The sequence below is a fragment of the Rhea pennata genome, chromosome 1, assembly GCF_028389875.1.
Source record: "Rhea pennata isolate bPtePen1 chromosome 1, bPtePen1.pri, whole genome shotgun sequence".
NCBI classification, from domain to species: Eukaryota; Metazoa; Chordata; class Aves; order Rheiformes; family Rheidae; genus Rhea; species Rhea pennata.
Genome location: NC_084663.1, coordinates 57,814,446 through 57,835,165, shown reverse-complemented (window position 1 = coordinate 57,835,165; position 20,720 = coordinate 57,814,446). Strand labels below are relative to the sequence as shown.

Genomic DNA, 20,720 nt, shown 5'->3' with positions numbered 1-20,720 from the left:
CAGAAAAGCAACATGTGCTAGTGCCACTGTGGAAAGGGAGACTCCAACACAGAGGCTTATTCAGTGTAGCGTGAAGCTACATCTCCAATCATCCCTTTTCCTCTAGAAAACTACTCCTTCCCTAAAGCAGGGCATGGCACAGGAGCTGTATAGACTCACTATGTGGGAACCATGTTTGGGTGTATTCACCTACATCAGCCCTTTCAGGCCCCATGTCTGACCAGCACAGGTTTAAGGATGGCCCTTAGTATACTGACAGAGGAGTAAGGCAGGCTGGGCAAAGGGATAGTGCTCCCAGTAGACCGAAGTTTATTCTAGGTACTTAATAACCAGCAGCTAGGCACAACGTATTTGTAAGCCCTCCCCCCTCCACCGTGCGGCCCAAAATAAAAATATCTAGAGATGACTGCAGTCCCACTCAGACTGACAGAAGTTGCTGCCATAGCAGAGTTTTTTATCCAAATACAGAGGCTGTTATCACTGGCAGGGAATCTTATTATGCAGGCAATCCTAGACCTTGATTAAATAGGCTGCCCTTCCTGCAAAGCCAGGCACCTCCAGACAAACTAGACTAGAGGCAGAAGTAGCAAGTTGCTTCAGCCAGGGATCACCTGGCTGAAACTTCATCTAGGTGACAGCATATGCTTTTTGACCCTCTCTAAAAGGTTGCAACCTTAAGCAATCTCCTGGAGGTAAAGTATGGATATGTAAAGAGCATGAAATCAGAGAGAAGCTGTCTGGGAAGGAATCCATTCCATCTCTCTCAGGAGACTGAAACATTTTGGCCTTTTCCCTGACCAAAAACACATCAGCCTCACACCAGTTCAGGAGTGAGATTTTATGGGAGTTGGCAGCTCTTCCTCCATTTCCTTTGCACAAAGTTTACCAGGGAAAGCTTTGAAACTGCCCTAAGTAGGTCCTAAAATCTCACACCTCATTTTTCTTTCATGTGCTTGCTCTCACTGTCCACATGAGATAGGGAACATTACCTTCACAATACCAGAAAAGAGCAACAATGTTGACTCCAAGGATTTCCTCTAGGAAATCCTCAAGGATCACGGGCCAAGCTGCTTGCCTCTGCAACATCCCATTGCTGTACTGGGACACCACCCTGCTGCAAATGCTCTTGCCCCTGCGCAAGCATATAGAAAGACAGTGAGCCACTCATCCACTTTACTTTCTGCAGGGAGGCAGCTTGGCTGTGCATGCCAGCAGAGACGGTAGCACCCTCGCAGCCAAGGCGCTGAGCAGACTGACAGTGAGGGAGGGAGAGGAGGGAATGAGGACCCCAGGGCTCTCTATGGGGTACAACTGCCCCTTAGGCTGGCTCTAGCCAGAGAAACTGCCTGATTCACACAGAGTTGGCTAGCCAAGGCTTAGCACCTGAAAACACTTTTCAGACTCCAACCATTTCTTAATAACCCTTGGCAGCCTTAGGCCCATTATTGACCTCAGCCTTTCCTCACACCTTGATGAAATCAGGTCATTTCTGCTTCAGGGTGGGGAAAAGAAGACAAGAAGATGCAGGCAGCTTGCTGAACTGTACCTACCACTTTGGCTCCCCAATGGGATATCCATTGACACTTGTAAACACAGTGCAGCATGGACCTCAGCAAGACCCAAAGCAAAACTGAAAAAGGATATGGAGACCGAAGCTCACGTATAGAGCACAGTATATGCTGCTGTTGCAAAGCTCCTGCTGGGCTAAGTAGCCCTGCTTTTTGTGGTCTGGAGAGAGCACAGCACTAACTCAGCAGCCAGATTGCTGCTGTGACCGGAGGCTGCTCGTACGTGCTACTTCTCAGTGCTGCTCTGTTGCCATGATCTGCGTTACTTGAGAAACCTGCTCCTACTGAAAAGCAGAACACAGTGATAGGCTCCCTTTTTTTGCACAGACAAAATGCAGAGCACACAGAAGGAGTAAATGGTCTTTCCACTGCCACGTCCCCTCAGCTCAGCAGCAGCCGTGACCTTCAGTCAGTGAGTGCTTCCCACAACTCAGAGATGCCAGGTCTAGACTGTTGTTTTGCGTTCCAGTCCAGTAACTGGGTTGTGACCCCATGCTGACATCTGAGATCAGCTCCAAAGCTGAGGTACTGTCATCCATTTGCAAACATAACTGGTATGTATGTGCTGTCCTGAGTTACTTGGGTGAGACAGATTCCATGTGCTGTTCGCATCATGGACTGGCACTGCAGTATCAGCACTGGCAGACAGATACGTACACAAAATACCATTTGGCCCTTTTACTCTTTTTCCATCTCTCCCACTTCTCACTGAGGCGTGCCTACAAAGCAATGAGCAAACACAACATGGTGGTGCAGGAGTTTTTATTTACTGAGAAACACATAATCTACTTCCCAGTGCAACAGAAATTCAAATGCATAGCAATGACTGCCATAAACCTACAGATCATGGGGAGTACTACTCTTGGTAACTTTATAAACATGAATTTAGCAACTAATGCAAGTTGCCAAACCAGCACACTCTGAAGACTGACACTAGCTCCACTTAACCCCACAAAGCAAGGTAACACCAGTGATTGTGCTGAAAGCTCTCCACAGTAACCTGCTAACAGTCTCAGCTGGGGAGAGAATGGGGGAATGGGACACTGTGTTCCTGCTTTCCATTCTGACATCCCTTTCCCATCATTTGAGTCAGCCTTTCATCCTCTCATTTCCCTGCAGTCCTTTGTGCTCCTCTTGCTCTTTCACATCCCTTCATCTCTGGTCATGTCATTCCCCTCTTGGCTGAGACTGGGTCTTGGGGAAGGGGAAAGGAAAAGGGATAGGCAGAAGCTCACAGATAACGTCTTACATTATTTTTCCTAAGAAAACGGATTATTTCTTTTGTATACATGAAGCCAGGAAAGTATAAAGATTTATCATGCGCATTACTCTGAGTGCCTCTGCACTGCCTACAGTGATTCTTGGCCTCTCATCAAAGCATTCCCACACATCTTGGATGGCCAATTGTGAGATGTACAAAACAGTGCTGGGGAAGCTACTCTAAGATGCAAGGCCAGGCCTCCAGTGTAGTGTCCTGCTGTGCGTATGTGCTAACCCTGGAAACCGAACTCCTTGTACTTGCTGGCCATGTCGTGTCGGAACAGCTCCAGGGCCTTCTTCATCGCAGCCTGGGAATCAGCCCCAAAGTCTGCAGCGTGCTTTTCAGCAATGATCTTGATAATGACTTCACAAATGAACTGTGAGGAAGGAGAGAGAGAGAGAGAGAAACAGAAGGAACATTCAAGGTTTATTTTCAGAAAATCCATACTGAGAAATAGGTTGCAGAGCCTGGAATTATCTCCGAGCTAATTCAGGAGCCTTTCCCACAGTCTCTGGAGAGACAGTGTGGTCTAGCATGTAAGATCCTGACCTGGGCAGAAGAAACAAGCTCTGTTCCTAGCTCTGACACTGATCTGCTTCATGACCTTGAGTAGACCATGACACTTCTCACTCTTTGTTTGCCCTTTCTCTTAAGGCTGTAGATTCATGCCCTGTGTTTGTACAACACTTAGTTTAGTAGGTCTTGGTCTCCAATGGATCCTCCAGGGCTTATGCTAAAATTTTATGTATGTCCCTTGTTTCCAGTCACTGACTTTTCTTATATGACATGATTTCCTAGGCATGCAGAGGCTGCATGAACTGGTTTATTATTGTCTAGGATTGCTCAGACTGCATATGGTGTTTGGAAAGGGAAATCTAAACTTGGAGATTCACATACCATGAGCTGAGCACTTCCTGTGCCTTCTCCTGCCTATACACAGATACCACTGTCTTGAGGGAGAGCTCACTGAAGTCCAACTAGACATCAGTAAATAAAAGTGTGACTCTCATACAGCTGTCTTACCCACTTTCACTGGACATCAGACACCAAGATTCCCAGCCCTTTTCCATACCTCCAGATATTTGACAGGTATTTTGTGCTTGGTGGCATGGGATTGAGCCAGGGGTTTCAGCTCTGCCTCATGATTACCCTTCTGCTTCAGAATTTTGCCCAGCTGGGTAAGGACAGTAACTCCATGCTTCTTCAGATCTTCAGAGGCCTTCATCTGATCAGGGGTTGTCAGACCTTTGAACTTTTCAAAGCGTTCCAAGGTCTCAGGATGGTCATGAAAAAGTCTGTAGACAGAAGCAGGGGGAATTGTGAGACCTGAGAGAGTTGCCATCTGGACTAGAGCCAAGGTCTAGCTACTCTGTGTGTTTCAGTGTATATGGACAGGCAGATGTGTGATAACCTGCTTCCATCCTTAAGGAAAGCTTTTAGCTATTCCCTGCTAGTAGAAGTTACTTTAACCTGGGAACCCTGAAACTTTACATCTTTTCCAAATAGTCACTGTTCACAATCACAGTATGTATATCAACTACGGGAGCATTTCTCCCCCCCTGAATGTTTTTCATCCTTCCTCTGGCAGGTTGTTCCATAACCTGATGTTACTAAGTGTGCAAAAGTTTTTTTCTAACTATTTTGTCCCGGCTGCCTTTTATCATTATCAAATGCACCTTGCCTTTCAGAACAAAAGTGTCTGAGATATCTCCCTTCGACTATTGTATCTAGTTCAGCCCCACCCGCTTATACATGTGCTGTCTAATATAACCATCCTTATCTTTTTCCTTTCCCTCTGCCTGTGACAGAGATACTGCCCTAAATGTGTCCATCTGTAATGACAGGGTAAGTGTCCTTCTTTTCTCTTTTTCTCCTTTCCTTTCCTTTCCTCCTTTCCTTTCCTTTCCTTTCCTTTCCTTTCCTTTCCTTTCCTTTCCTTTCCTTTCCTTTCCTTTCCCTTCCCTTCCCTTCCCTTCCCTTCCCTTCCCTTCCCTTCCCTTCCCTTCCCTTCCCTTCCCTTCCCTTCCCTTCCCTTCCCTTCCCTTCCCTTCCCTTCCCTTCCCTTCCCTTCCCTTCCCTTCCCTTCCCTTCCCTTCCCTTCCCTTCCCTTCCCTTCCCTTCCCTTCCCTTCCCTTCCCTTCCCTTCCCTTCCCTTCCCTTCCCTTCCCTTCCCTTCCCTTCCCTTCCCTTCCCTTCCCTTCCCTTCCCTTCCCTTCCCTGACGGAAAAACAAAACCACTTTTCTTCACCCACTCACTTACTCACTCCATTGCTGAGAAGCCAACCATCTCCAGCCTACCATCCTTCTACAGTGAGGTATTGTAATCCCCTATGCTTTCACCAAGACCCTCTTCTCAACCTGTCTCTGCACTGACCGGGAGAGAATAGTGTTGAATGCTTCTCACACGCACACAAGGGGAGCAGTCCCTAGCCTTGAGTCCCTCATGTGCAAGACTCAGGTGTGCCTGAACATCAGCTCAGTGGGAGAGCTTACAGTGCCCTCTTCCTTGTGAACGCAGACATGGAGGATCTTGGTTCCTGCCCTTTTCTCCCATCCCTCAGCTAAGGCCGGCTACTGGCACCACAGTTCTGCTGGTGGGCATTACAACACCTCAGAGAGTCCTCGGGAGCAAGTGAATAACAGGAGTACAGGGGCTTCAGACATGCTGGTGTCATGCCATTCAATGCTATACACAGGCACTTTGTTCTCAAAATAGAAATGAAATCAGGAATGTGGAAGAGTGGCCCAAAGCCAATCATCTAGTGCTTTTCCCCTTGTTTCTCTGTGTTGCATTTCCTAGGAGATGGGATGCTGACACGATTGGCAACCAAATTAGTAGGAAATTTCACTCTTCTTCTTTGCCAGGCTCCCAAAATCAGGATGAGAAGGGGACACTGGCTGTCCTGGTTATTCAGAGCAGTCAAATAATTTTGTGTTGAGCAATCAGCTCCCTTGTGCAAGCTTCTTTGCAAATACGTATTATACTCTCTGATGAGCATAATCTGACTGGTTGAAGCATCGTCAAAACCAATGGCTGTCTTTATAGAAGTATTCCTGAAATGGCTCACCCAAGCTACTTTAGACAGTGTCTATAGCTCCTGAGCCCAAGACTTTAGTCACAGAACTAGCCTTCCTCTCACAGTTCAGTGGTCACTCACTTTCCCCGCACTCAGAAATTTGCTGCTGCTGGGATTATCCAAGAGGTTGTATCTCACCTTGAATTAAATAGTCCTCCTACACTTTTTTGGATAAGAGCCAGACTCTCCATCTCATAATGTAATTATAGATTAGGCTACATTAACAAATATCTTAAGAACATGAAAAATACAAGGTGCCCAGACCAGTCTTTGATAGCTTTTCATTTTTAAGGTCTCCGAAAGGATCAAAACAAAGGATTTCTGTATTGATTTTTGTCTTCCATGAGGTGCTGAGTACACCTTTCCTTTTTTTCTGTATCTTTCTGTGGCACAAGTTGTCTCCCACCCAGGGAGATGAAAGAGATGGAAAACCTTGCATCAGGAAATGAGATGGAGTTATGATAGATTCTGTATTTCTAACAATTCTCCCTCCATCATGTCTGGCTATGGCTAAATCATACCTGCAGAAGACGATATACCCCTGAGACTCTTGAAAATTCTTCCAAGGAGTAGTTTTTATTTCCTTTGGATCACATCCAGTTGAATCAATATTTTTTAAACATATTCCCAGGATATGACATCTACCTAGGAGGCCTTTAACAAAGCACAAGCAGAGACATCTTCCAAACTAAGAGAAGTCTTATGGGCTTTCCTTGGCTTTCTCCTCACTCAGAAATCCCTTGAGGGAACAAGAAATGACATGAATTGGCTGGAGAGCACAAAGGCACAGGACAGGCTGGTGTCATCTATTGATTTGATGCTACGCACTGCCCCATCACACCTGCCTCTTCTTCTCTACTGTGTTACCAAAACATCACAGGGTCCCAACCACTGTGACTAGTTTTATTGCCATATCATGACAGCCATTTTTCTTGTGACTGCCTCTTACTGGGCTGTGAGGTCTTTGGAGGAAAAATAGTATTACCTTTTTGGTCTATAAACTGTTTTTATTGCCTTGTGGTACTTCCAGAGCCAAGCAGCCACCTAATGGAGGTGGACTGGCAAGGAGGGCTCAGGGTCCTGCAGTCTCCTCTAGCCAATGTAACATACCTGCTGTGGACCATATGAGGAGAGAGTTGTCACATTGTCACCCAGCTGCCCACCTCCCTTACTCCCCTTCAAATTGCAGCAGAACTGGGCCATGATAAAGGACATATATAAAACAGCCCCCTTGCTTTGGGTCATCTTTGAAAAGGCTTTGAATGGACTACAGATTTGCCAGTTGATATGGTCTCCTCTCTTTAGCTGTGCTTGAGATAGGAAATCCCCCAAGCAAGAGCATGCCATACCCCCACTGCTCTCCTCAGCATCTACATCTTCTAGTAGATTGTGCTGAGCACAGACTAAGGGAGAGATCTGGACTGTGTCCTTAAAGTACCGATGGGAGAATACCCACGCACCTTTTACCCAGATACTACAGATTTACAAAATGAAAACACCAAAAATCTATCTGTATTCAGCACAAGAGTTTGTTTTGTGTTATACTCCACCTGCAGAGACAGTCAGCAGATAAACAAAGCAAAGGATCACAGAGGCAACAACAGGTGAAGATCCCACTGTTCTTGCCTTCAAAAAGGGCATACCCTAGTAATTAAAATCCACCCCGGAGACCTTCCATTGGGAAGGATATCAAGGACATTGACATGCATGTCTGTAAGAAACTACAGAAAAGGACACGTGAATAAATTGCTCTCTAGGTCAAGCAGGGCCAGGGCATAAAGTCACAGGTTTAAAAGCCAGCAAACGAGATTTAGGTAGGACATTAGGAAAAGCTCTTCACATGTAAGGAGAGAAAGCTATTGAAATTAGTTGTCCTGTGAGAAGTCTATGAGTCTCCATCCCTGCAGGTCTTTAAAGATACACTAGGATCAAGTGTCAATCCCATGGTTTTTTTCTGCTCTAAGCCAGGAGGCTAACCACTGTAACATCCAGACCCCTTCCAGACTGCATTTTTGTGTCTTGCAGCTGCTGCCCACAGCGTTTTCCACACCGGGCATCAGGAGTGCAAATACAGCATGGAGGCAGGGGTCCTCTGAAGTGGAGATCTCACTAGAGCTCCCACTCTGACTCCAGAATCACAGAGAAGAGGAATAAGGGAAAGGATGTGCCTCATTTCAGACCTAGATTTCAAATTCCTCATCAGCTAATACCCAAGTTTTGCAATGCAGATTTCTAGGGGGTCTGGCCAAAGGGTAGAAAAGGATGGGCAGGGCTCTGCCAGGAGACACTAAAGGGAGCAGAAAGAAAGACTCAGGTAATTCACAGTCAATTTACTGAAATTAGAGATTCCAATAAATTTGTCATAGAGGTGATTTTTCCTGTCCTTTCCTTCCCTGCCTCCCCAAAGCTTTGATATGGAGCATCTGGAGGCCCAAGACACACAATTCACTTCAGTATGTCTTGCCACTATGTTTGGGTAATGAAAATCCAAAGCAGAGCTTTAGCAGCAGGTTTTGCAAAGGGAGCAAAAAAAGTCCCACAGTCTTTTCAAAGCAGGCCTGCTCCTCTGCCCATGGACAGATGGAGAGACAGAAGCACAGCCGCTTTACACAGTGAATAATTTTTAACCCAGAAACCATAGCAATGGGAAACCATAGCACTGCCCTGTAAGAAAACAGGCAGTTAAAATGAACATAGGAGACACGTGAACACAAGGTTCAATACTAAATAGATACCTTCATTGGTCTCTCATCAAAAGCTCTCAGCTTTACTCTTAGGACCAAGTTTTCTCGCCTACCTCATTAAAACTGCATGCCCATGGCCTGCGATGTCAGTCTCCACCTTTCCCCAGATGGTCAGAACATGCTGCCATTCCTGATCGCTGAGTCCCATGGTTTGCTGAAGGGAGGTGGAGATGTGGGGAGACTGTTTCCCGGAGTGCTACCTGCAGCTGTTTCTCTTTCCCAAAAGGGTTGCTGGTGAGCTCACCCACAGGATTTATATCACCTCCTCACAGACCTACACTTGTCAATCACAAGTTGGACATCTTGCTCCCTTTTAGGCTTGTCTAACCTAATCAGCCTCTCTTTTTTTTTCCTAGGAAGCTATTTCGGGCCAGGTGCTATTGTGGGTGCCACTGTTGGCAAAATTTCTGCTTTTCGTATTGGACTGGCACATGTCCTGCTTTAGAGAGAAAGGGCACTGCCTAAACACAGTGCCAGGAGCCTGTCCTGGGTTTTTATCCCAAGGACCCAAGAGACAGAGTCAGACTATTCAGCAAGAGATTCCTGAACAGCACAGTCATCTGCAAGGCCTCCCCCGCCTCCCCTTGGCCCTGCACTGCCAAGGGCAGACAGGAAGAGGTGCTAGGCCATCTGGTAGTGTCAGCTCAGTCTCCTCGAAGTCATTTCCTTTTCCCTGTTGATCTTATTTTCCTTTTATCCTTTGGTTACACACACCATTAACTTGTAGAGAAAAATACAGTGTTAAAAGAAACATCCTCAAGAGCAAATCATATCCAAAGTGGCCCAAGCATCTTCCTACCTCTGCAGGAGGGAGGAAAGTGATGAAAACTGTAAGGGAGCCAGTTACCCTGCACCTGCCTGCTAAGGTTCTTCTGCCTTCCTCTCCAGGAAACATCCAGTATTAGCCACCAGCTGAGATGGGATATTGGAGCTGATTGATAGACCTGCATCTGAGCCCGGAGGGTAATTTCCAGTGAGCCGACCCGTCCAGGCCCAGAGACAGTAGGATATGACATGGCTTAACTCAATGAGTGCCTAATGAGGGGCTAAGGTCTCTAGCTACCTCTGTCAAGCCAAATATTGGTGATGGGAATGTATGTACTCACTGGGACACCTCCCTGCCTTTCTCCTCCAGCCTTCCCCAGAACTGATAATGGCCTGACACACCAATGGTTGATTAATCCTATTCAAGGCTAAAGGCTGACTGAATTCACAGTGCACCTCAATAACAAAACCAGTTAACTCTGCTGTCCAGATGTTCGCACACAATTCTGGACAGGAAGCACAGGCTGCAAGCCTTGACAGGACAGAAATGTCAGTCAAGGGATAAAGACACCTGCCTGGGACTCAGGAGAGCAGTATTCAATCTCCCAGTCCCTACCACAGCGCTGTACAACCTGGAGCAGATCACTGCCTCTGCTCCCCATCCATCCTCTGCAACATGGCAACAGTTGCTCTGTTCCAGTATTGCAAGTAAAGAGAAGTGCCTGTGTACAATAGCAAGCAGGTACCTACAAGGATCTAGGGATAAAGCCTAACATCCCTCAGAAACACATAGTTTGAAAAGGGTAGGAAGACTAGGAGAAGCCAAATAAAGCTATTAGCTGGTGTCCAAGCCTAAAGATAAAGAGAATTTTGGCCATTATATTTAGCAAGTATGTCAGTCAACTAGTAACCTTGCAGTCCTCCTCTTCTCTCTCCTCTACATAGCAGTTTACTTCAGATCCAGAAATCCATATCCTAAACACTTCAGAGCCAAGGGTTCACTCTGATTTATTTTTGTAAACCATATGGCATTTCACATTATCCAAACTAAGCTAAATTGATGGAAAAGAGTTTTGAAGTCCTCCAGTTGATTTCTGTGTGTTGTTCTCTACAGCTGAGAGCTGACTAGAGAGATCACAGTCCTGCAGCCTCACTCCTCAAGCACTCATACTATTAAACAAGCATTTGGACTGCTCCAGCCTCAGCCTTGGGTAGGATCCTGAATACTGACCTTACTGTTTTACATACATTTCAGACATGATAGAAACATACTCCTGGTATACACGAGGCTGATGCTTTTGCATTGAATTTTGTCATACTACCCAAGTTGAAATTACTCTGTTGCCATAATAACTTACTTTAAATTTGGTCAACTCTCTTTACTTCTTCTCTGCAACTTCTCTATAGCTTTCCTCAGGGCTGTGGAGCTAACAGTTTCTTTATGTATATTAATGTTAAATAGTGAGAAGGTTTAAAAAGAGTATGAGATTACATACTGTTTTTTTTCCCTTTTTTTAAAAAAAAGTGATATATAGTAATGAAATGAAATCATAAACTCTTCTGCCTAGAGCTTAAATAAATACATTCTTAAAAAATACTAAAAGTTTTATAGCATACCAGACTATGTCTCAGCCCTGCAGCTATAAAAAGAATATAACATTTTAGCATCTACAGTCCTCTCCTCTTCCCCTCTTGGTAGAATTTGTCACTTGCAAAAGACATAATTATCTAGATGAATGCAAACTACTGAAAGCCAACATGTTGGCCATCTCCTTTAAAAAACACTGGATGATTGAATAGTCTTTTTTAAATAATGACAATACCATATCCACACTGATACACTAAACACTATAGCATGTTACAAAATGAGCATACAAGCGTTGTTAATATTTTCAGCTGCAGAGTTGTATCAAACTTCACCCCCTTCTTCCACATCATCCACGCCCTCTGACACGAAGTCGGCATGTTTACTGCATTTCAAAGTCTCCGAGATGGACCACAATCAATCCAGCACCCGGTGCACGTTTCCAAGCACTGCAAGCACCACAACCACCGAGTATCCCCAGCCTGGCTCTGTTGGCCAGGGCTTGCTACCATCTAGTGGTCATGGGCGACAGAGCCACAGGGAAGAGAGGCCACATCCAAAACTCCTCCATCTCCAGTTGCAGGGGGAAGGCCTTTCTCCAGGGCAGATGAAGGAGCAAGGGGACACACTATCACAGAGGGCGTCAGAGCGACAGATTTCTTTCTGGCATGGGCTGGCACGGCTGGATCAGTTGTCATGCTCCAGCAAGGGCCAATGGCACACAGCTTTCCAGATGGCAGCTGATAACTTGGGGCTCCCTCTGGCAAAGTGCAATCACACAGTGGTAGCGAGATCAGAAAGCAGACGAGTATCTCCCTTGCCCCAGAAATGCACCCAGGATTTTGCAAGTTCAAGCAGGGAGGTTTTCAGTAGCCAACACTTAGCCAGGATCAATGTCAAAGTAATTACAGAGAAATAAGAGCATCTCAGTACAATGTGGAATTACAAAATCCAAATGCCAGGAGCATCACAGGACTCTTGTCGCAGTTTGGTGACAGATGGTAGAACTTCTTTAATGTGCTTATTTTCAGTTTGCTGAATAATGATGGCTTATTTTTCTGGAAAAGGCCTCATGTTTGGGCAGCAAGGCTCTGAGCTCTTTGTTTAGCCGTGCCTGTAGCTTTGCATCAAGATGGTGGCAGGTAGAGGAGGCTGCTCCTTTCCCCCAGCTATTGAGCACTGGTTGATGGTGTAAGAGAGAATCCAGACAGTGGGATAAAAGCATAGGAAAACTCCATGGAAAATCAGCAGAGCCACAGACCAGGCTTTCCTAGGGATTGCGTGGGACTGGTCTCAACCCAAGAAGTCACTAAAAGCTACTGTTCTTTAAGAAAGGACAAACCCCACACACACTTTTATCCCCAAAGGGCACAGTGAATAAGGGAAGAGTCATCTAAGGCAAAACGATGGAAATAATCATGTAATATTTCACCTCTCCTGGCTTTTTCCTCACGGATGGCAAAGATTGGCATAGGCACTAATGAATTTAGAACATACATCTTTGCAAATGGAAATGCTGCTTGTTGTTCCCATTTATGAGCGATCAAAGAAGTTATGAGACTTACTCAAGTCCGCAAACAGTGCCAGTGAATGAGCATGGACTAGATCTGAGGTATGGTTTTAGAAACACCAGCTGTTTGTTGGTCATTAATATGAGGCCCTGCCACACAGGAGGAGCTGGGAGGCATGGTAGGAATTTCATACCAGCAACAGGGAGCGATTACTTCCAAGTCTTTTAGGCCACATTCAAACCTTCTTAAGAATATCACTATTGTGAAGAGCAAAATTTAGCTACTGTCTGTAAAACGAGCATCCCAGAGCCAAACAGTCCTACAAATTTCCTTGTCAGTTAATATAACATATCTACAATGATTTCTAGCCCTGTCTTTTCTGCAGTCGGAACTGCTGAATATAAGAAAAGGTATACTCAAGAAAGAGACACTAGCAGAAATCATGGATATTTTTTCGTTTGAGGTATGTTCATGAAAATGCTGTTGGAGGTAATGGGAGAGATCTTACAAAAAGAGGTGCATTTTCCTCAAAAGGAACAGCTCAAACTATCGTGTCTGTTTAGACATCACAAACCGATCAGAGGAATGAACATATTTTTTGATTAAAATGTTTTTTATTTAATGAATCTTCTCCACAGAATACAATAAAAAAAAAATCAGAGCAGCTGAGTTCTACAGCTCTGAGTGACAGCCACGGCCCCAGCTCTGCTGTTGTATAAAGCGTAGCATGGCGTAATTATGGTGTACACTTGTCTGCCAGGGGAGCAGTCAGTGGGAAGGCCAGTTCTCAGAAAAATCCAGGCATGTTACATAACTATAAATTACATAATTATGTATTGCATAATGCTGGGGAAAAGGCCCTCTGCAAACTCCCAGGATTGGTCTCCGTTAACTCAGCTTTGGTTTCTATGGCATTTTTTGTGATATACAGCTTCTTCTAAGGAAACCATTTGCACTTTCTTTCAGGAGCATGTAGCTCAGTCCATGCAAACAGGCAAAGTGCTGGATCTACCAGCAGTGGCAAGCCAGAGAGGTAAATGCAATGGCAACTGGATCTTACAGCCGTAACAAAACAAGGGCATTGGGTTTACTGTAGCTGTACCATTGACTTCAGTGCACATAGGATCTGGCCTTTGAAGACTATCATATAGTCTTCATATAAGAATATAAGAACAATATAAGAAACTGTATGACACTATATGTATTGCATATCATCTTTCTCTTGTAGGAAACAAGGAGAACTGTAACTGGTGGTGACAGTGGCCAAATCACTTCTGTGCTCTCTCTTCTCTTCCCCTAGCTCTTAAACACAGTTCTAAGCCAGACAGGGCTCCTGGACACTGACAGATTTCAGCAGCTGGGTGGGGACCCAAGCCACTTGCCAAAAAGGAAAAGGAAGTGTCAGGAGGGAGAGATTTCAGTATCAGGACAAGATTTGGGCTGTGGATTTGCACAGAATAGTGCTATGTATTGTGCTTACCTATCGCTATCTCGGTATGGATTCTTTCAGGGATCTAGTCCGGCACCTTAAAGTCAAAAGCAACTTTTCCTTTTCTTCTGTACTCACAGGATCTGGACTTTGGAGACTGTCGGACAGGCAACAGTAAGACTCAGTCATTTTCTTTCTTCAGAAGGTTCACAGTATCACGACAGACTCAATTCTCATGCACCAATCTAGATAGGCCTCTGCACTGTGATGCACAGTACCTGCAACACTGAACTTCAGTTGGACATATCATTTACCTGGGGTAAGCAGGAGGTTTATTGAAGGCCAGTACTTGGATTCAGTGGAAGAATAAACAGGAAAGCAGTAGTACAGTCCAGCACCAGAACATTTAGGCTCTGATGTAGAAGACAACAGGAAGAAGTGACATGTCTTCAAGGTCATGTGTGCTCTTTCTGGGGCTGTAAGCCTTTTCTGCAGTGCTGGAAAACTAGCGCACAAAAAAAAGCTGAGGATTTCTATGGGAAACAGGGATTTCAATTAAAGGAAGAAGGAGTATGATCAAAAAATAGCAGGCAGCATTTAACACATTGCCCATCCTAGAAGAAAAGGGAAGAAATGATTTTTAGGATAGAGCTCGGAGAATTGGAGATCTCTGGGAGTCAATGGGAAAACACCAAGTAACTGTGACATATAGCTATCCCTTCAGATGCATTAAACTCCAAGGCAGTCATGAAATAATAAAGAAAGAAGGGAATTCTTCCCTCATCCCTCACTGCCAAAAAAATATGGTAACTAGAATGAGTCAGGGAACAACTGGAAAAATGCAAGGGCTACAGAGAAAGGAAAGTTATCACAGAAACCTGCATGAGCAGAAAAAGTCAAGTGATCAGCATGCATATAATATTGTGCATCTGCCCAAAGCCCAAACTCTGTAGCTCAGAGTTATGAGTAGTAGACACTTGCAGTGTGACGGAGGTTGGAATTTCATGACCAGATTAGACTGAAATCCAGGCAGCTGGAGAAAGGGGCTGTTCCCACTCCACGACTTATGCCAGAGGGGATCTTTACCCACCTCTTCATGGCACCTCAGGAATATGGGTGCTGGAGCAAGAAGGGTGCTGGGCATGCATTGGCCATGGCTGATACAGCAGAAGCAGGTCTCAAGCCCTCTCACCTGAGGCTCCTGCAAAGGCATCAGCAGTCTCAGCATAGCAGAGACCAGAGTGAGAGCTGAATCAGAGATGATAAAGCTGAGCCACTGTGCAAACAAGTGTCCTTCTGCAGGCACACATACACACATGCAGAGTTTGTACCAAGCTAGCAGTACCTAATTGTTGATTAAAATCTCAATAATGAAAACTTCGTAACTTCTCAGTAGCCCCTTGAGCACAAGGCATTGATGAGGATACAATGCACAGCTCAGCTCTGAAATCCCAGTGTTCCAAGAAAGGATGAGAGAGAGAATCTCTGCATGGTAAAATTGACTGAGACAGCCACAAAGTGCCTTGCCCAGTGCCAGTGGGACCACAGAGCAAGCAAGTGGTCCTCAAGTTTCCAGTATGTAATCTGAGGCTGTGCTATGATGTATTTTTATGCTGGATTTGGAGCCAATGCCAGCAGAGCCTCTCTCCCCACATGATTTTTGTTCAGCTCTTTATGAGGGCTTCAAATTATTTGGATCAAGGAACTCATCTGGGTTTGAAGTATCTGGTTTATCTTTTTTTGAATTTATTGTAAAGGTGAATCAGCTCAGTGATCCATTTTTCACACAGTTGGACCATTGTATCCTGCCAGGGGGAACTGGGAGGCAGATCTACTTACATAGATAGCCCCTGTCAAAAGTCCCCCCCCCAAAAAAAATCAAGCCATCAGCCATCTTCTAAAACCAGAGGCAGCACTGTCTAACCAGTGACATGGCATGCACAAGTTAGGGTTTCCCTTTGCTCGAGTTTTGTGGGGGTAAAGTGGAAGAAAAAGATATGCATCTTTCCCCCCTGCCTGCAAAACAGCCTCTAATCCCCAGAGCACAGAGCTTCTGAAAGATGAGAGCCTGTGAAGAAGCCAAGATCTACCCCTAATTTGTATTGATGCTTACATGTGCCTTTTAATGAACTCCAACATGTTCTTGCTTCCAGCTGAAGCTGGCCACTTTCAAAGTTCACAGTCCCATTTTACATTATCATTTTAATGCCTCCCTTAGAGAGGAGAGCAAAAATCAGGTCTTTTTCTCTTTTAAGAAGCAGCATCAATGTAAATAGTTCCTAATCCTGTAGTGTTTTCTGTGCTCTGGCACTCTTATGGGGAACACATTCGGGGAAACTGATCTCACTGGGAAAAAATACTTAGCAAAAAATAAACATTTTCTTCAAGTAGATCAACATTGGGTGGCAGTGAACACCCTAAACACAATGCTAGTACTGACCCATGGGTGGCCGGGCTACAGCAGCAGAGTATTTACCTCTGAATTTGGGATGGGATCGCAGTCCTGCATATCTTCTGCCATACTTTCCTGCTTGTAATTTTATTTCATTTTCATTACTATGTTTGCCGTTTATACAGATCTTTTCACTTGCCCATTTTAGGGTCCTGCTGGCAAGACAGTCTCAGTGCTGGGATTTGATACTGGCTGCAAGCCCTGCCCAACAAAGTATTGGAAGAGGCCACCTGCGCTAACCTCTCTGGTCCTGTACAATCATTGTATGAGTGCACTGCAGCATCCCTCTTAATCACTCAGCTTCACAAGTCATCTTTGATGTCTGGAGTCTTGGGTTGCAAATACAGATGTCCCAGGTAGGGTACTTTTGGAAATCTCACTTGTAAGCATCTTAAATGCACAAGATGCCTGCAAAATTCAAAGACCATCTAGCATCTTCCTCCAACAGCATCCAAAAGCTGATGCCCAGGAAAGGAGTGTAAGAAGCAAGAATAATCCTACTCCATCACAGCAATCTGAAGCTAAGGGACTTCCCAAGGTTATACTTGCATCTTTGTGTTCAACAGTCTTAGGCAATTCTCCATGAGTTTATAATTTTTTAATCCTCTTATACTTGCTTCCCTCCACAAAATATATTTCATACATGATTATATTCTTACCAGGACAGATGTTAAAAAGAACCTATTAACTTTATGACTCTGCACCAGATTAACCAACGAACGAAAACAAAAATCTGTTAATCATTTTCTAACCCTTCATAAACTGCTTCAAGGCATGCCTATTCTAAAGAAGCAATAAAAATGGAGCGCTCTTTTTCAGAAAGATCTCTATACAGTGCAGGGATCCCCACCTCCAGCACCTTTTTAATTGCAATTTCCACAGACACTATGGTTTTATTTTTTTATCTTCTTCCTTAAGCTAGCAGCTCCAGTGCTGGTAGCTCAGCTGGTCGAATCCAGCTGGTCTGCAGCAGCATCTGCCTGGAAATTGCCTGCCTTAGCCTGAAGTCCTATTGTTTCCTTCCTCATCTGCTGCAACAGAGATCTTGCTACACATGGCAGGTCTGTACTCTAAGCAATTTCAAACTAAGGCTCTGGGTTTTGTTGTTAGCTTCTTCCAGGGTTTTCTGTGAGTTTACAGCAAGGACCAAATTACATTAGATTTATTGTCCTCCTGAAAGAAAGGCTGTTGTTAGTTTTTTTTCCTGCCACTTTTGCAGACCTGCAGTTCACAGAGCTGTGAGCAGTGTACTGGGCCGCATTACAGGACAGACCCAGCTTACTCTGTTGAGGCAGAAAAAGTTCAAATCAAAAAAAAAAAAAAAAAAAAAGCAATGCTAGGATGAAAAGCCAAATGGTTAGGAGAAATGAGACTGTAGATAGATCACAAAACGCAAGCAAACATTTTGTGAGAAAAATGAGTATTACAAAAGTCTCATTGATCATAACCTGAGCTAAGGAGGAGTCTCTGGGGACAAGAGGAGAGTTGGATAGAAATCAGGTGGAAAAACAAGAAATGGATTTTTCTAAGACTGACTTGAGAAAACTGAAAGGAGAACACAAAAGTCAAGTCCAGCCGCTTTGATGTCCAAAGAGTGTGTAGGGAGTCACTGAGTTGATATTTGCTTCCTACTCAGGGCTGTTGGCCTGGCTTTCAGGTGTTTGGCTTTATCAAACATCCCCCTTGTCTGCTGTATGATGAACCTAATGCCAGGGAGCTCCAGGGGCTAGCTTTGCCTATTAGCCTCGTGTCTTGGCCTAATTCAGAGAGACATTTAATGCCTGAGTTATTAAGAGCCATCGCATCCAACCAACTCACTGCAGTTTACAGTAAAACCATCAGAGGTTTAAGGGTGTTTGCAGCATGAGCAGCTGCAAGGCACTGCACAAAATACAGAGGAATGTCCACAAGAGGGAGAGTTGGTGCCAGTCACAACAGTGATTTTGTGAAAACTACACTTCCCTGCCTAGCAATTGTAAGAGGTCCATTCCTCTCTCTTGACTTACCCCAGTAGAAATATTTTCTTCTGCTGCTGATTCACCTTATCTCTTCTGGCAATTCACCTTTTCACATTAATTTGTCTCCTCCTCTTTCTCTAGCCAAATGGTATTATCTTCTTCTTTGCTTGGGGTATGCTTAAAACCCACAACATACAGGGACTAGACAAGGTGTCATTGAAAAGATTCTGTAAATATGACAGTGTCTCTACTCTCCCTGCTGCTCTGTTTTTATTTCCTCGTATTTTCACTGTGCCGTACTGGAAGTATGCCCCCTCCTGCCTGCCCCAGGAGAGTGATTCTCTGACCTCCCCCCATATCCCACCAAAGCAATCATTTGGAGACAGCACTCTTACCCCATATCCAGCTGCTTTGGAGAGCCCTGTTTGCCTCCCACATGGCTTCTTCAACACACATCTAAAATGCCAGCAGTTTTGGCTAGGCTTTGGGGTCAGCCTGGCCACCACAGGTGTAAAACAGTCTTTATTGTGGCATGAGATTTTTAATGCATTTTCCAAAAACGTTGATGGCTACCAATGATGAGTGCCCCTGGGCTTCTGCAGGACCAAGCATACTGTGAGGAAGCCCCAGAAGAATCTGATGGCATGAAAACGATGCAGGGCTTGGTAGACAGGGAGAGGTGAAACCAAGAGACTCAAAGAGTCTCTTGGCCAAAAGATATTCTTGTGTATGCACCTAAACCTCGAGAGTGTTTCCACGTTTCTGGAGGGAAGCAAGAGGTGTCTGTGTTTTCTTTGTTATTAGTGAACATATTTGTTCACAACAATGAAGCAACTAAAAAGTTCACTCTTAAACGGAACAGTACAAAGGACAAGGTCTTTCTGACAGAGATTGGAACAGTGAGGTTTTCAAAGGAGCCACAGTGTCCAAAAGTATAACCTGACGGGAACAAGACCACAGCAATGGGAATATTCAGCCAGAAAGTGGATCTGTGGGTCATAGGCAAGGGAGAAGATCTCTCTTGGCAAAACACTGGGGAGCCCAAGTCCTACCGATAAGAAATCTTCCCTCCTGAAAAGCCAGTGAAAATACATTAGGTTTTCCTCAATTTTTCTTCATGGATCAAGGCTTGTGTATGCAGTCACATTTAAGGAGTAGGCAATAAGCCCTCAAATCATGAGATAGATCTTGTGGAATTTCACCACAGATGATTTTCAAAAAAAAAAAAAAAAAAAAATCAGTAGTGAGCTGATTCCTGGAAGCTTTCTGCATGGTTTAGGGTTGGTGGAATTTTTATCATGTTCACCTGTGGTCCATAAACTACATAGAAAGTATTATCAGCATTATCCAAGATCCATAAGCTGCTCTGGTGGCAGCTGATTTCTTCCCTACTCCCTTTCAGACATCTTCACGTCCGTGTGGGAAGGGGGCACTTACTGGTGCATGCTCACAGGCTGACGGTGTGCAATACGTTTGTGCATATGCCAGCTTTGGGTCCGAGGTATGTGCCTCTCCTTTGCCACTCTCCATATACACTGTACTACACAACCTATCCCAAGAGTAAATCCTGCATCCTGAACAGTCAAGCCTCAATGCTGACCTGAATTGATCTAGCTCTTCCCTTTTCTTCACTGATGTCCCTCACAGGGGTTTCAGCAATACCTTCTCCACATTAGAGCCTATGTAATCAGGGGCAGCTAGGCAGTGTTGTTTAGTTCTGACCTGTCATAAGCAACAGCAGGATTTGCCCTGCAGAATCATATTAGCTCCTCAAGTGGCATCCCAAAGCCAGCAGGTCCAAAACCTTGCAGGATATGTTTTGGTGAGTTTGGCTAGTGATTTTTTGGCATGTTGGCAGCTCTGAGGTACAGGAAGAGACTGCTAATGAAGCTATTACAGCATTTCTGGGGCACTTTCCTAATCTAAAAGCAAAGGTAGAGAAATGAGTCAAGAGAAATAGCAGACAGGTCCAATGAGATCCATAAAAAACACATTGTCAGGATCACTGCAAAACCTGCAAACATGGCTTCCAGCATGTTGACCATGCTATTAGCTTCCAACTGCTAGTGCTAGCCTTGCTTGTGCCCAGCTGACCTCAATGTAGTGGCAGCAGCAGAAGCTACCAGTGTTCCTGCAAGCATATATGAGAAAATTAGCTCTTCAGGGAAACAAAACTAGGGATATGCTAGCAGAAAGGCAATGCCAAATAGTGTCACTGGCTTTCTCCAAGGAGAAACATTTCCAGCCTGAGGAACTAAGCTGTGGACAATCCTCTGAAGCATACCGCTCCTGCTGGTCTTAACATCTTGGGTGTTGCACGCAAAGCTGCCCTTGGAAGAAGTGCTGATATACAAGCATTTGAACTCCTAA

The 20,720-nt window shown here is 44.7% G+C and overlaps 1 protein-coding gene across 1 annotated transcript; it reads right to left on the bottom strand.

Annotated features, from left to right (window-relative positions):
• Positions 1–2,313: 2,313 nt before the first annotated feature.
• On the bottom strand, positions 2,314–8,896 carry MB (myoglobin). The gene is made up of 3 exons (XM_062588814.1): positions 8,704–8,896; positions 3,902–4,124; positions 2,314–3,205 (listed from the first exon to the last, which is right to left on the bottom strand). Exons 1-3 carry the CDS (start codon positions 8,796–8,798, stop codon positions 3,059–3,061), a joined length of 465 nt encoding a protein of 154 aa, XP_062444798.1. The 5' UTR covers positions 8,799–8,896; the 3' UTR covers positions 2,314–3,058.
• Positions 8,897–20,720: the final 11,824 nt, after the last annotated feature.